This window comes from Aspergillus nomiae (assembly GCF_001204775.2).
Source record: "Aspergillus nomiae NRRL 13137 chromosome Unknown contig00149, whole genome shotgun sequence".
Classification (NCBI taxonomy): Eukaryota; Fungi; Ascomycota; class Eurotiomycetes; order Eurotiales; family Aspergillaceae; genus Aspergillus; species Aspergillus nomiae.
In genome coordinates, this window is record NW_015378204.1 from 1 (window position 1) to 15,762 (window position 15,762).

Consider the following 15,762-nt stretch of genomic DNA (forward strand, 5'->3'; position numbering starts at 1 on the left):
ATATAATAGAGCTATTATCAATATTTATAGTTCTTTCCAAATAATTACTAGATAAATAATTTATTGGGTGTCTCTCGCTTAAGAATTAGCCAACGTTATTCTATTATTATTCTACCTTATGTGTCCGCCTTCGATAAGGTGCGCTAGACAAGGGTCTGTAACAGACCCCTCTTTGAACTAGGTGAATTGTTGCCCCGAGGCACTCGGGTTGATGGAACTAGCTGCTCCTTGGGTATTCTAAAGTGCTTTGATCCTGACACGGAATATTCTAACAGACTGTGTGTCCCAATGAAGTCACCCGAATGTCCTAAAGACAAGTGGAACAACTAGGCTACTGTGTCTATCTCCGATCCAGCGTATCCGTATCCATACCATTGTAGAGGTCTGGTTTGTAAATCACAATATGCATAAAAACATAATTCTATCATATTTCTAATTAAACATTAGGCGAGCGTAATAATCCTTTAATCGTGATCTCGTTCCCTGCAACCAGCTGCCAGCTTGACCTCCTGTACGGCAGAGCCTTCACTCTTTATAGACACTTCAATCATTCCCACTCCCACAAAGGTCTTCTAGCTGACGACGGTGGATTCCCAGAGCGTTGTCCATGGTAACAATAGCCCAGCAATGGTTGTGCCGTGAGACTTCGTGGCGGGACATAAGTATACTTGTCAGAATATTGAGGGCACATAGACAAGAATTATGACACAACAGTCTGTATGACAGCCCCATCCCGATATAATCCTGTCTCCAGAAGGATTTCAGGATGCCCAAACGCGAAACGACTAAGGATTAGGTCATTGGATGTGGGTGGGACGGAGGAGGGCTCGGCTCGTTCGAGTTCTAGAAAAGAAAAGAAGCCGTTAGCACTAAAAAATGACCTGCATGAAGAACGAGGAGAGCTAACGGTCAACCGAGCACTGTCTTTTTCTTCGTCTGATGTACTTCCATATGAGTAGCAATGTTGAAGGGCATGCTACAAGGAGGGTAACTAATGCGATGATAGTCTCTGGAGACCACGCCATTGGCAATACGTCGAATGCATAGTATAGGACCTTGGATCGCAGGCTTCTCTACAATGCCTTATATGACAAACGACAAACCAGGCTAACATAACCAGGTCCGAAATGGAACGACAATGTATTGTAGTACAGTACAAATTCCCGCGGCACGCATAACTTTTACGGTCCAGAAACTGGAAGTAGTCGCGTGCCACCAGTATTCGGTAGTAATTTCTGCTGAGACAACAGCACCTCATCGAGCATGTGATGTCACTATCATCCTCGACTCTGCCTATAAGTTTTCGAGGAATGTGTCGTGGCTCGTTCTTGTCGAAATTGTGGCGGTGCTGTGCTGGTTGTCTGGAGGGCCGGGCAACCCCATCCTTGATTATGCTTGACAAAATAAGTAAACATTCAATGCTTATAGGTCGACTAATTCTTAAAAAGTTCGAATTCCAATCGCTCCTGAAAATCAGCACTTCTGCAAGTGTCTAAGAATTCACCTTTTATACCGATTAAATACAGATTAAAAACAGAAATCTGGAAATATAGAATGATAAATTCCTTAACAACACCGACTCCTGAGACTTTTCCTTTACAGAGTTATTGATTTGAACGTAAAAGTGCAATAAGAACTAGTTCAGTTGCAGGCGTTCAAAACTAGGCAATTTCTTTTGAATTTCTCAAAGTGGTACGAATGGTAGGTGCAAGCACTCCATGCAAGCCTCCCAACTGAGCCACGATGTCGCTACCCAATGATAAATCAGACCCAGGGATACAGCTCTGGTTACTGTGGTTAGACATCTTTTGGCAATTTTTCTCCCCGTCTCCCAAGTCGATATACACAGCTCGGTGTGGCTAGGAAGGCTCTTACTATATTATTGCCACTAACTCCACACTTCCCAGTCATCCTATCTCCTTTGCCTTATCCCCGAGGAGACGGGTAAAATACGTGGAAATAGTCTTTTAGCAAGCTGGCAATAGTATTCGTGTGACCCTAATCATGGTTGGAGAACCGTAGTTGGTTCAAGCAAGGCCGATAGTGCTCCATTCCATTTCGATTTCCGGACCAAGTTGACTTTTTTCCTTACCACGCCGAGCTGCAAGCCTATCAGACCCTACGATCTGTTTCCTATATTACAGCTTAATATTACTAGTACATTGCCCGGCGCCCTGTCAGCCACTGCCTTTCCAGTTGCAGGGTCATAGAGACCGAGTTGCCTGGGTCTCCAGTACTTCAAGCTATTTTTCTCCTTCCTTTGCTTTAATGACCGAGCTTCTAGATAGCTCAATATCGTATATAGGTCTGACGGCCGTTAACGTTTGAAGCTGGGATACAGCTACTCGGTATGGAATACGCCGCAGCCTACTAACATAGGCAGATCTAGCACAATCAGCTATCCACCTCGATGGTTGAAGCTGTTTAACGCGCGGCTACGCGCTCCAAAGTTCTGTTTTCATAAAATCCATCTATTCGCCAGGAAAGGAAAATAAATTGTATTATCCATGCTGTGCAAAAACTCTGATCCTTGAAAGGCTGTGAGACATTTGTTATGTTCAGCGACTGTGCGGCCAATGAGCCCTCTTGCCTTCATGCACGATTAGCCCAGGTAATACTTTAATACCTCTCGGTTGGTTATGTTCCAGTACAAATTATATCTTCAGCAAGGATGTTCATCACCTGGATGTGCAGGATAATAAAATACCGCTGTTTCTCTGGACTTGACGGTGCGATGTCAAGTCGGCCTGCTAGCTTTCTTTTGGTAAACCCAGTGTTCCGCCCACAGAAAGAGATACTCGGGCCGCGTCGCTTCCTTAATTACTTGTTCAGTTACCAGTATCACCATAGCTTCCGGGCTCATTGGCGTGACATCCGAAGACCCAGGCTACCCTCTTTCGGTCTCGGCTGCAGTACCCAAACTTTCACTTCCTGACTCACCAAGAATGACATCTGCAGGCACCCACGATACTCAGGGGGATCTACTACTATTCTAGAACAGCCTTTGAGCCCCTCACCCAGAGCGGGGCATCTCTTCGTTGTACCTACATCATGATTTATTTTTGATGAGACCGGTAATGTAGGTCTCATGCACTATCCAAGACCAAATCCACAAAAGTTGCCAGATGTTGTACTTCAGCTTGGCCTCATTTTGTACTGCTCTTCACGCCATAAAGAATGCTTTGCTAGCCTGCCAGGTCATACTAATTTCGGCTAGATTGAAATTGGAAGGACAGTCCCATACCATCTCCGTCTGGCAGCCATGGATATCAGATATGGATGTCAATCGGGAGCGGATCGGGAGCGGATCATCAGTTCCTTTGTTTCCAGTATATGACTCTAGTTCTTAATGGGCATCATCATAGCGATACCATTCCTATGGAACAATATCCGTATCTATCTATACGTCTTCCTGACACGAAGGCCATCTTTGTGTGTGGCTACCCCGAAAGACGTTTGAGCGCTTGATACTATACACAGGCACGAGATATTCTAATAGGGCTTTTGTCCAAAAGTCGTAGTATTTCGTCCTAGATTCCCTTGGTTTCATCTCATTCATCCAAGGGTGTATTGCTATATGGTGTATAACAGAAGAATAAGAATTCCATATCTTGAAATATGTGCCATGAGATATATATATATTACCTCCTTCCAACCTCATCTTCCAGAAGAACCTTGAAGTAACCCATCTTTCCAGTATATCATCGCGTACCTAGCCTTCTTTCCATACATTACACTATATCTCATTATGTATCCGTCATATTTGATATAACTCCGATCGTCCATGCACATACAAAGTCCTCTCAAAATCAGACCAAAACCGCACTATACTATATCGGTCCAGAAGTAAGGGCTTAAACCCTAGTTTTATACACTCCGTGAGACAGGCTATCGGATTGTGTATCTTCCTGACGATGAAACTTCAATGCCTATTACTTCGTCAAAAGCGATTATTTATCTAAATAAAAAGACACACAAATATATTGTTATACAAAGGACAATCTACCAGATTTTGAGATATAGATAGGTCTTTTTCGCAGAGTTATTCATGTCGCAGTATGCAAGTAGCGAAAATCGTTTCCACGGTCGGGGAATTATCACTGAGCTAGGCAGAATATTATATAGGAAGGCGGTGTGGCCGTCTTGACCTCGTACATGTGAAGAGGGTGTTTTCAATCGTGGTGAAGGAGGCACTTTTGTCTCTGTCAAATGGGTTCTTGGAGAGTGAGAGTGATGACGGAAGTATTTTGGACTATTACTACTGATACTGGGGAATTGGAATTGAGTTTCGAGCACTGTTACCTTTCCTATACCAAATGTGTAAAAGGTGCTTTTCGGCAGTCGACTTCTGGAAACGTTCAGATCCCTCATTTCTGCTTGTTCCTGACTCTATTATTTTGGTTGGATTTATTTCGGCTAAAGTAGACATTGTGTAAGGCTGAAATTAGCACAGCCCGCCTTTAAAGAATAATATAGGTTATGGTTAGAAGGTCACGTTATGTTCAGGATAGACGGCCCATTCACACAAACAGAAGACCATAAGTGTCTTTGCCATTAGTAACTGATGCAATGCTCATGCACCTGTATAGTAATCTCTAGGTTTATCGTCTAATGAACGTATTCGCCAAACTTCTTAAACTCTTCATCGGCCGCTAACCGCGCCATATCTTCCTCCCTCAATGAGACAGCAACAGAAATCTCGCCATCGGGCCTCTTGGGCATGAAATAAATCAAACCTTCAACCGGAGTGAACTGGGGTCTTCGCACAGCCTCTGGTGTTCCAAGGCCGAATCCGAAATCCAAATCATAGCAGTTCACACTTGCCCACGAGCTAATCATAATATCTGTCGACGGATTAAAACTGGCTCCAAAGGAGATGCACGATTTGTCCAACGCATGCTCAATGTATGTTGCCAGCGCGCGGGTGTGAGATCGTAAAGAAGACGTCTGCGGGTCTATTGCCGTTCTGAGTTGTGAGGCAATGACGCCTAGAGGTTTGTCAAGTAAGCCTTGCATTGTATCGGTGTGGTATACCATGTTTTGCATGAGACCAGCGTATGTAGGGGGGATGCCAAAGTATTTCCGCACGTCAACAGCACGACCAAACGTTGTGCTATGAGACGGTGAGAGCCGCTTCAGGCGGGCGCGAAGCACCGATTGCCAAACGAAGGCGCTTAGTGCATCATCTGTCGATATGAATTCAGAGGTCTTCGACTGTTCAGCAAGCAATTTCAGTCTAGCGAGCGAGGTTTTGTCGAACGAAAAATATGACCAGGTAGACTTTGGGGGAGGCGTAGATGGTTGCTGAGGTCCCGGCCTGATTATTTGACGGTCGAGTTCTGGCCCGGGTCCATACGAGCCATCTAGAAGGGGGACCAGGTGACCTTCCACCAGGTTCCCGGACTCTAGCTCTAAATCTGTATATGTGTCTCCACGGCACGCTTTCGAGAGCAGGTGGATAACCTGCCCCTGACCAGTCATGTCCATTGTGTTATGATGGCCAACCAGAGTGAGGATTAAGCCACCGTGAATGAAAGTAGCTTGGACAAGAAAGGCTGGTGAGATAGCATCTTCATCAGGGCTTGGCAAAGTTTTTCGAGGAGCAATGATGTTCTCGTCTAACATCCGAAAGGGAAAATTGGCGTGTCTCAAGTCATCCATGGTCGGTACGTTGGCATCATGACGAAAGTCTTTCACGACCAGTGGCGGAGTCTTCCCAAGTGCTTTGATCTTAAACGTGCCAGAATTGCCATGGCTGCTGCCTTCACTGACTATCTGACCTGCTACCCACGGGAAGTTGATGGACAGAGTTTCGAGGCCTTTCTGCAGGGTCTGGACTATCTCGTAGTGAGATGAGACATCGAAAGGAAAGCAAAGGCAAATCTGTGTGTAGAGCTTGAGGGCAGGTAGCTGACCCAGGAAGTCCAGCTTGACAGGTAAGGCATCCATGATGCACGATGTTAGTGCTTCCAAAGAACTGCCTGTTACTATCGCGATATATAAATCCAACGCCGCTGAAGACGCGGGGGATGATTAATTATGAATCATAATAGCTCATGACCAATAATATTTCATAGTCGCGATTGTGGATACCCAGGTGGATCCGAGGGGTCGGGTTTTAGCCAAGTCTCAATGCACTTGTATAGATTGTGCGAAGGACCACAAAAAGGCCTGGGTTAATATTTTTGGCGTTTGATTATGGAATGCCCAACCAGGTACAACTGGTGCATCACATTACTCGGACTTTGAGCTATGAACCGTCGAGAAAAACTCAGATTGTCAGGGAAGATATTATCTCTTTTAGCCGATTCATATTAGCTGGCTTGGTGAGAAAGAGATCGATACCACTCCTCATTGCATCTCTCTTCATGGCCGGGGTATCGACTGCAGTCAACGCGATGATTGTCACCGGGCGCAATGAGTTATTCTTTTCATACTCGCGTATTTTCTGCGAGGCGGTTACACCATCCATGACCGGCATGGAGAGATCTGACCAGTTAATAAGTGAGCTACAAGGCGGAAGAGTGCTATCTTACCCATGATAATGGCTCGAAAGGTCTCGCTTTCAGCTTTCTGTACTGCTTCAAGCCCGTTTACAGCACTTTCATAAGCAAACCCGGCTTTTTTCATAGTAGTTTGTAGAATCTGGTCTGACGGTCAACAAGGTAGTGCACAGGGCATTATGGTGTTCATACCTTGAGGTTCAAGTCATTGTCTTCGACAAGCAGAACCTTGCATTGATTCGTTGGGTCCTTCTCATTGAGCGATATGGAGCCCTGGCTATTTGTGGGTTCTCGTTTATCGACAAACAAGTTTTTTTCATCCGACTCCTCCTGATCTTGCTTTTCATCTTCTCGTGATATAGACGTGGTAATTTGCAGCTGGCGCTGGCACATATCTTCAAGGGTGACTGTGTTTGCTTCATGCACTGTGTCAATACCTGCATCACGCAACTGAATCCTTTGTTCAATACAGCTGGTGAAAGCAGAAGCTAAAGTCTTAGGGGAAATCGGTTGCTGAAGAAACACCACTGGCTCCTGGGGGTCCCGGCGCTCATTGAACCAACTATGGGCATGCGTGCAGAGCACAATCTTGGGAAACGACGTTTTTGGATTTTTCCGGGCTTTCGACTTCCTAGAATAAGTGGCTGCGCTTTCTTTAGCTTCGCCATGGCGGTATTCATGCTCAGTAATTATGAAAATGTCCGGATGTTCGTGGTCCCGCTCCCTAGGCGTAAGAACACGCACCCCAAACCATTGGGTGATCATCCTTTCCATGCTGAGCAACATTGTACGAAAGATCTCTGGGGCTATCTTCAGGTCTCCATATTTTGAGCTATTGGGGAACAGGGAGATTGTTTTCCCTCGCAATTTCTCACGTAGTTCCCGATACGGAATGGAGGGTGATGACGGTCGCGAGGTTGGGGTTATAGGTAGAAGGACGCTGACCACCGTTCCTCGATTAGGTTCACTCGTTAGGTCTATCAGGCCACCCATCGAATGTACGATACGATAGACTACATTGAGTCCAACACCAATGCCTGGCGAGAGAGAATCTTCCTGTTGAAATGGCGTGTAGAGGTTTGAGAAGGAAAAGTCGGGTGAGATTCCCCGTCCCGAATCGCTTATTTGGAGGAGAATAGCCGGCAGGCTCTCGTGTCCAACCTTCACCGTGTCATGTCGAAGCTTTACCTGAACAAACCCTGATGGCGTGAACTTCAGGGCGTTGCCAAGGAGATTCAGCACAATCCGCCGCCAGGCACCAGCAGAGGCACGGCATTCCCAGCCTTCTCGACATTCAATATCCACGATCGCAAAAATCGCCCTAGGAACGGAATTGGGTATTTTTGACTCGCGAAATGGCCGGTCGGCCGTTTGTTTTGTGGGAGAGAAAAGGGCCTCCGCATTACGTCCCATATAATCTTGACTGGCGAGAAGCGCTCCAGCTACCTCTTCGACCAAGGTAGCCATATTCACCTGATCGATTAGAGCAGGAGCATTAAACTGGGATGCTTGAGGTGTTTCAGCATTATCTAGCGACCGATTGAGCGTCGTTGATCCAAGAAGGCTATTTATTTTGGCATAATCTAATACATGATTGACCGTATCAAGGAGAGTTTTGCCACAGTTCATGGTTATGTCAATCAAGGACTGCTGGACATTCGACAACTTGGTCTCTTGAAGAAGATCAAGCATAGTGAGTATTCCATGTAGGGGAGATCGCCACTCATGTGACACTGACGAGATAAAATCAGCCTTCTCGCGATCCGCAGCTCGCAGATCGAGGCGGGAAACTTCTGCCATGACGCTGTTATTGAACGCTGCAAGATACGTTAGATCTGTGGACTCAGCGAAGAGACGCTTAGAGTCTTTTGTCCAGGCAAAACAACCCGCAAACCACTTATTTTGCTGAAAATCCCAAAGAGGAAAAAATGCAATACTGGTCGCCTCGGAGAATGTTCGAGCGATCTGACGCATGTCAATGCCATAGTAACTCGACGCCATATCTTCTAGCGACGAGCAGGACCCGTCGATGTCCGACGAATACTCGTCGCTCAAAGGTGAAAACGTGTCCTCATCAAGATGAAAGATACCACCTCTTCCATACCGTTGGACTAAAGTTCCCAAAAGTGATATCGAAACGTTTATATCCTGATTCTCACCCTGAACTGTAGAACACCCCAACACATGGCCCGCCGAATGTTCGTCCTCGACTATATCCGGGGATCGGGACCGTGAATTGCTCGACGCTTTGAATGAGAGACCATGACGCTCCTTATTGAACGCACTGATATCCAAAAATGCAACGCCATCCACATCCAGGGCCTGTCGAATCAAAGTCGATGCCCTGTGAAGAACTGAATATGTGTCTTCAGAAGTCAGAGACTCTCTCCGTGCTCTGCGTGGGGGCGATCGGGAGCGATAGGAATTTTGACAACCGCGTAATGGGATGCCCAGTTCGGTTTGTGGAATATGGGACGGAGGTATATCCAGCATCTTCTGACTGTTGGCAAAATGGATGGAAGTCACAGGGTCAAGTGATCTAGACGATTCAAAGACGGGAGGTTGCCGCCCAGGATGGCTGGAGGCCAACCATTCTTCGATATCCGATTTCCCTCCCATAAAGGCGCCTAACGCCTTGATCATTCTCTCTCCTCGATGCTCTTCACGCATTGTCCGCAATGTAGCCAGATGCTCCAGCGTAGTACCCGCCCGACCTTGGAGAAGCCGAAGCTGTTTGTCATCTACTTCATTGCCTTTGGCGCTCCCATATAACTCGATAATCCCAATGACGACGCGAGCTGGAGTGCGGACCGGGACTGCAAAATAGGAGCGATTCCGGGAGAGTGTTGACCAGTAGGCATCAAATCGCGGATCCGGCGCAAGGTCTGTAACCAAAAACCAATCTCTGTTGTCTTCGATGAATGCATGTAAAGCGTGATGACACGGCGCGGCATTGTCACGATGCCAATCGCGCTTGTTGCGAGTGATTGATGGCGTCTCGGCCAAGACATACTGGGCCTTGCGGTCGCATAGAGAGATAACGACACGATCGGCACCCACTTGCAGTGCAGTCAGCTGAGCAAGATTGGTTAGGATATCTGATGATGAAGCTTTTTCGGACGAGCCATTATGGGGTGGTAGGTACCTATAGCAATTCACAAGGTCAGATGAGTGCTCCGAACAATGTTTGGTGAGCATGGTCATACTGGTGCGCTTCTCTCTCACGAAAAAGCTCGTTGCGCCGCGCATGTTTCCCCCGCCGTGGGAGATGAGGCGAAGAGTCTCTGGCGGACATCATCGCGAGGAACCGAGCCAGAGCATGGGAGTGTGTAAACAACAAGAAGTGGAGCGAACATTGTGGTGGTAGAAAAAGAAAAAGAAATGTGTGTGTCACATAAGTTGAAAGGTTGGAAGTGGCGAGGTTGTGGTTGAGCTCGACAGCTCGGAACCTGGACCATGGCTAAGGCTCCCCACCGCGCATTTCTGCCTGGTTATTGGCGGCCCGTCGTGCCGGCAGTAGTTGTGTCGTAATGGACAAATGAAACCTCCCCGATGAATGAATCCAGGCACATTAAATGGAGTCCTAAGCCAGGACATGATCCAGGTTTTCAGATCACAGGGGAAACCATGCAATCTAATACGCTCATCATGCAATCCGGAGTCCTCATTACGCGGAGGCAACTGCCGATCATATCCCGCGTTAACATGTTATCTCTACAGCATAGAACCGGATTTTGAGCCAAATATGCACTGGAACATGTCCTCTTTCGTGTGATAGTCCTGGAAGAAGTCTATGAACACGTTTCAGAAACATATGTGAGGATATATCCTTTGACAGTGAAGAATGGTTCGGCATGTGGTTAATAGGCTTTGCAGCCTCAAGGATCTAGCGGATCTCCTGAAGATGAACGATCTGGAGGCATATCGATATTTTGCCTCTACCAGAGGAAAGTGAAAGCGTCCAGATCACATGGACATTGTGAAGCCCGCAACCTGGAGGAGCGATGCATTGTACCGCTATAGACGAGAAGGCTCAATATGAGTGCGTGGTAGAGATACCGACCATCGTGAGGTTCCAGTTCCATTAAATAATGGATGGTATGCGCATGAATGTATTAAATCCCTTATTCAGCGTTAGAAAGAGGCTGTGAAACAACAAAGCCACAATCCTAAGAACACGATGGCGATCGCACCGGGTATATTCCTCGAATTTAGCCAAAAGTCGCGATGGAATAGAGACATCGGCGCAACTCCGACACCCACACGAACATCCCACTTGACGTCTTCGGCCCTGAAATCGTCTCCCGAGTCCCGATTGAGTTGTCTCTCTTTATTAACCGCTATGAATCCCATGTAAGCTACGAGTATTCTCACAAAGACGATTGAATAACTCAGGAATATCTACTCTTCACTCACAGCCATCATGTCCAAACCTACCATTGGCTTCGTGGGCCTAGGAGCCATGGGCTTCGGCATGGCCACTCACCTTGTCCACGAAGGCTACCCTGTCCACGGCTTTGACGTATTCCCTGCCTCGGTACAACGATTCCAAGCAGCCGGAGGTATTCCTGCAGCATCACTGCGGGAGTCTGCAGAGGGAAAGTCATTCTACGTGTGCATGGTTGCATCTGCGCCCCAGGTGCAATCGGTCTTATTCGACGAGGAAGGCATTGTAAAATGTATTCATTCCTTTGCCACTCTTGAGATAGTGTCTCTATGTTATCAAACAGCGTTTCGTGAAGAACTAACGATGCAATCTAGACCTCCCCCAAAATGCCACCCTCCTCCTTTGTTCCACCGTCTCCGCCTCATACGCCCAGTCCGTCGCGGCAGAACTGCAATCGCGCGGCCGCGGCGATATCCTCTTCATCGACAGCCCCGTCTCGGGCGGTGCCAAACGCGCCGCGGACGGAACGCTCTCCATCATGGCAGGCGGTGCAGACGAGGCACTTGAAAGCGGTCGCGACTTGCTGCAGACCATGTCCGCGCCGAGTAAACTGTACCTTGTGCCCGGGGGCATTGGAGCCGGAAGTAACATGAAGATGGTACATCAGGTTCTGGCAGCTATCCACATACTCGGGGCCAGCGAAGCCATGGGACTGGCGGCGCAACTGGGTCTGGATGCGCGCCAGACAGCGGATAAGATAATTGGATCTGATGCGTGGACGTGGATGCACGAGAATCGGTTTCCGCGCATGGTGGAGGAGGACTGGAATCCTGGTGCTAGTGCCTTGACTATTATCTTGAAGGATGCGGTAAGTGCTCATTTCAGCACTGGGGATGTTGAGTATTAGGGACAATGCTGACGATTGTACAGGGTATTATCACGACCTCTGCCCGTCAACACCGGTTCCCCATTCCCCTCTGTACCACCGCTGAACAGATCTACATCTCTGCTTTACTACAGGGATATGGACCGAAAGATGACTCGGCCATGGTGCGCCAGTACTTTACCACTCCTATTGCTTCTGTAACGGCATCCGCGGAAGATAAGAGCGCTGCGCTGCAGCTGGTCCTAGACCTGATGCGCGGCGTCAACCTGGTCGCTGCTGCGGAAGCCGTTGCCTTTGCACGATACCTCAAGGTCGATCTCGCGCAGTTCTACGACCTTGTCAGCGCCGCCGCGGGCGGCAGCAAGATGTTTAACACGAAAGGTCTGGAAATGATCAAGGGACAGATCGGCGAGGAAGCACCCGCCGGATCACAAACAGTTGACGAGGCCATCACAAGACTAGAGGCGGTGGTACAACAAGCTAGGGATCTGCATTGTCCATTGCATTTAGGCAATGCAGCACTGAATGTGCTTTTCACTGCTCGGAGGGCTGGGTTGGGAGCCGAGGGCGCGACTAGCGTGATCAAAGTATTTGGAAAGGAGTAATTAAAGCGTTAGTTTTCACGAGATACCGAGTTTAGATTATGTTATGGATATACGAGTTCGCAATTCAGGCACAGGCACCCTGACGTCAGTCGGAGGAACTCCGGGGGTCGGAGATCGGCGCGAGTGGGGGTTCACCATCGCGTCGACTTTCATATGCTCTGCGACAATACATATAATAATCCCATTGTTCCACTATCTGGTCTCTGGTAATCACTTTCCTGACTGTAACTGATCTATCTTGAACTGGGGACACAAACACAAGCCATTCAAGATGTCTCTCTCCAACAATCGCGCCCTCGATATCCTCAACCACGCCGCCTCAAACCACTATGGCGTCCCCGCAATGTGCTGCTACAACCTCGAGGGCATTCTAGCCACTGTCCGCGCCGCCGAAGCGAAGCGCTCGCCAGCGATGATCCTCCTCTTCCCATGGGCTGTCCACTACGCCGACGGACTCCTCGTACACGCCGCCGCCGAGGCCGCGCGCAAGGCGTCCGTGCCGATCACCGTGCACATGGATCACGCGCAGACGCCGGAGATTATCCGTTATGCGGCAGACCTGGGCGGATTCGATAGTATCATGGTTGACATGTCACATTACGAGAAGGAGGAGAACCTCGCTCTCACGAAGGAGCTAGTCGCGTATTGCCATGAACGGGGGATTGCGACAGAAGCGGAGCCCGGACGGATCGAGGGCGGAGAGGACGGAGTCGCGGACACAGCAGACTTGGAAGGATTGTTGACCACACCGGAGGAGAGTATTGAGTTTGTGGATACGGGGATTGATTGGCTGGCGCCTGCGTTTGGCAATGTCCATGGCGAGTATGGGCCCCGTGGCATTCAGTTGGAGTATGACCGATTGCAGCGCATTCATGATACGGTTGGAGATAAGGTCCGGTTGGTGCTGCATGGAGCTGATCCGTTTACGGAGGAGATCTTTTCCAAGTGCATCGAGTGCGGTGTCTCCAAGATCAATATTAACAAGGTGCTAAATAATGAGTACGTGCGTGTACAGAGGGAGAAGGCTGGGAGGGTGCCGTTGACGGCTCTGCTGGAGGAAGCTACGAATGAGATGCAGAAGGCTGTAGAGAGGTGCATGGATATGCTGAAGTCGACTGGGAGATACCCCTGATTTTGTTTGTAAAAGCATAGATAGCAAAAGATATCGTCGGGTACTTGAAGCTCTTTTCGTTCTCTTCCCTTCTCAGTTGACTAAAAAGGATACTATGAGCCCGCTAGGGGTACATTAAAAGTCTAGTCATGCAATTGCCTTGTTGATAGGAAGGGACCTAAGTCTCAGACGCCATAATCTATCCCCAGAACCTAGTATACAGGAGATCTAAGAACACAAAGCTTTGCGATCACTGACTGGAGGCTCCAGTCTCTGTCGGTAGAGCTCTCTTTTTGTTACCTCGGCTACTCCGTACAAACAGAGCGAGACTTCTCACGCACGACGTGCGAGCTTAAGGTCCCAAATACCGCATCCATCATTCCACCTTTCGTTGAGCCGGTTATAGATCGCACATCGGCCGATGGCCGACGCCACTAGGTTCGGTTGTCCACTCGGCTCGGGGTCCATTTAACCGCATTAGCACTAACAGAGGGTTCACCCAGATCAGGCTCTAACTTTAAGCTTGTGCTAAGGACGCCAACCATCTAAAGCAAATCAAATCAGCCCTGTTTGGACCATAATCAAACCCCCATCTACCCAGCTCTAGGTCGGAATACTACCGAGACCAAGCGATCAGACCCTTCACTGTGACCGGATAAAGGCCTCAGGATCAACAGGGTATTATCTCATATCAGAACTCCAGGTGATTAAAGACAAGCCGCATCATGGCGCCCTCGAGCGGCAACGGGTCAAGAATCTTCTCAAGATATGCCGGCCAGTCGTCAACCCATTGCAATAGGGGAAAGATATGAGCGTATTCCCAGTACGAAGGATACCATCCAGCAGTTTCCCAGTCCACAAGAGCAGCTACTTCATACTCTTCTTCATTTGTGATAGGATTAACGACCTTTCTGACAAGAACATTCTCTCTGTAAAGATCTCCGTGGGTGAACATAGGCGGATGGTTGTGAAGTGCTACTGGGAGGTGGCGAGCGAGATAGTCGGAGAGAAAGTTGTTAACATTTGACTCGCTCCATACAGCTTTTGAGCGAAGTGCGATAGCTTTTCCGAATTCTTCCTCCGCCTGAAACGGGCCGGTAACAGCAGGGTCGTTTTGACGGGACCAGAAATATCTATGGGGAACGGGTCCTCCGTTGACACTGCCGTAAAATCCGAGCGATGGTAGCTCTCTCATTTGATCGAAGATGCATCGCAATTGTCCAACAATTGAATGTTTATTTACCTCAGTGAGCGAGGGCCACGCCATACCTAGAGAAATACTGGGGATATATTCCATGACGATGTATAGGGTGTCCTGATCGCGGTACATAGCGTAAAGTCGTGGGGCTGGGATATTGAGCCGTTTTTCAACAAAAAGTAGAGCATATCCCTCGTTTTCATTCACAAGCGGGCCATATTTCACAACATATTTGTCTCTGATTACGACGAGGCGCCTGCCATAATCTGATCTCTCGGGGAGGGTTTGTGTTGCCTGTTCAATCTCATTCTGATCAGGAAGAGGCCCTGGTAATTGACCAGCATCCCGATAATAAGGAAGAGAGAATGGCATGGTTGGAGGGCAACGTTTCACTGAATGGAGCAGAGGATGGCAAGCTCTATAAATTAAGGATTATTTAGTAAGAGAGAAAGATCCATAACTAACCTGTTTGTCAGCATTGAGTGGTCACGGGTTTTCGACATGCCGACCGGCTGTAAGACAACCCTAGAAGATGTTGGAGTGACCGTGAAATAGTCATCATTAAGTTGCTTGTACTGTGAGGTCTGACTCTTATAGATATATAGCTAGCTACAACAGATCCAACAGAAGGAACTCTACCACGGTATTTTCCCGACCCCATTGGATAGTGCCCTCCTTGCATTTGTACATGCCGCCACCGCGTATACCTTCCGGCGAGTCAGCCAGACCTAGCCACTCTCATTCAATCTAATACATCTCCAGAGACATCCCATCATTGATCTCATAATCACTAAGTGTTATGTGATCCTTATAAATAGTATACCACTTCTTAAGTTGGATCTAAAGTACACATCAGTATTCCTTTTTCCCTTTGCCTATACCTCCTATAGTGGGTAGAATATACCTTGCTATGGTCAACCCCAGTCTGGTCTTGTATAAGTTTCTTCAAGTCACCGATTGTGATTTCTGAATCGCATTTAACGTGAACCTTTCTCCCCGAACGATCGGTACTGAACATTAACGCAAATTTAGCGAATAATGGTGATTAAAAGGTGGGGGAAAGTGCGTACGC

The 15,762-nt window shown here is 48.0% G+C and overlaps 4 protein-coding genes across 4 annotated transcripts; 2 read left to right on the forward strand and 2 right to left on the reverse strand.

Moving 5' to 3' along the window:
- Window positions 1–4,608: 4,608 nt before the first annotated feature.
- On the reverse strand, window positions 4,609–9,859 carry ANOM_006494 (uncharacterized protein; the record flags this gene model as incomplete). Its single annotated transcript, XM_015551750.1, has 5 exons — window positions 4,609–5,981; window positions 6,346–6,489; window positions 6,537–6,645; window positions 6,696–9,648; window positions 9,729–9,859. The coding sequence occupies 5 exons, from the start codon at window positions 9,857–9,859 to the stop codon at window positions 4,609–4,611; spliced, it is 4,710 nt and encodes a 1,569-aa protein (XP_015406527.1).
- A 1,067-nt stretch (window positions 9,860–10,926) lies between these two features.
- On the forward strand, window positions 10,927–12,381 carry ANOM_006495 (NAD(P)-dependent oxidoreductase; the record flags this gene model as incomplete). Its single annotated transcript, XM_015551751.1, has 3 exons — window positions 10,927–11,182; window positions 11,265–11,758; window positions 11,821–12,381. 3 exons carry the CDS (start codon window positions 10,927–10,929, stop codon window positions 12,379–12,381), a joined length of 1,311 nt encoding a protein of 436 aa, XP_015406535.1.
- Window positions 12,382–12,652: 271 nt separating this feature from the next.
- On the forward strand, window positions 12,653–13,513 carry ANOM_006496 (class II fructose-bisphosphate aldolase; the record flags this gene model as incomplete). The annotated part of the gene is made up of 1 exon (XM_015551752.1): window positions 12,653–13,513. One exon carries the CDS (start codon window positions 12,653–12,655, stop codon window positions 13,511–13,513), a length of 861 nt encoding a protein of 286 aa, XP_015406525.1.
- A 670-nt stretch (window positions 13,514–14,183) lies between these two features.
- On the reverse strand, window positions 14,184–15,062 carry ANOM_006497 (aminoglycoside phosphotransferase family protein; the record flags this gene model as incomplete). Its single annotated transcript, XM_015551753.1, has 1 exon — window positions 14,184–15,062. The coding sequence occupies one exon, from the start codon at window positions 15,060–15,062 to the stop codon at window positions 14,184–14,186; it is 879 nt and encodes a 292-aa protein (XP_015406526.1).
- Between the last annotated feature and the right edge of the window lie 700 nt (window positions 15,063–15,762).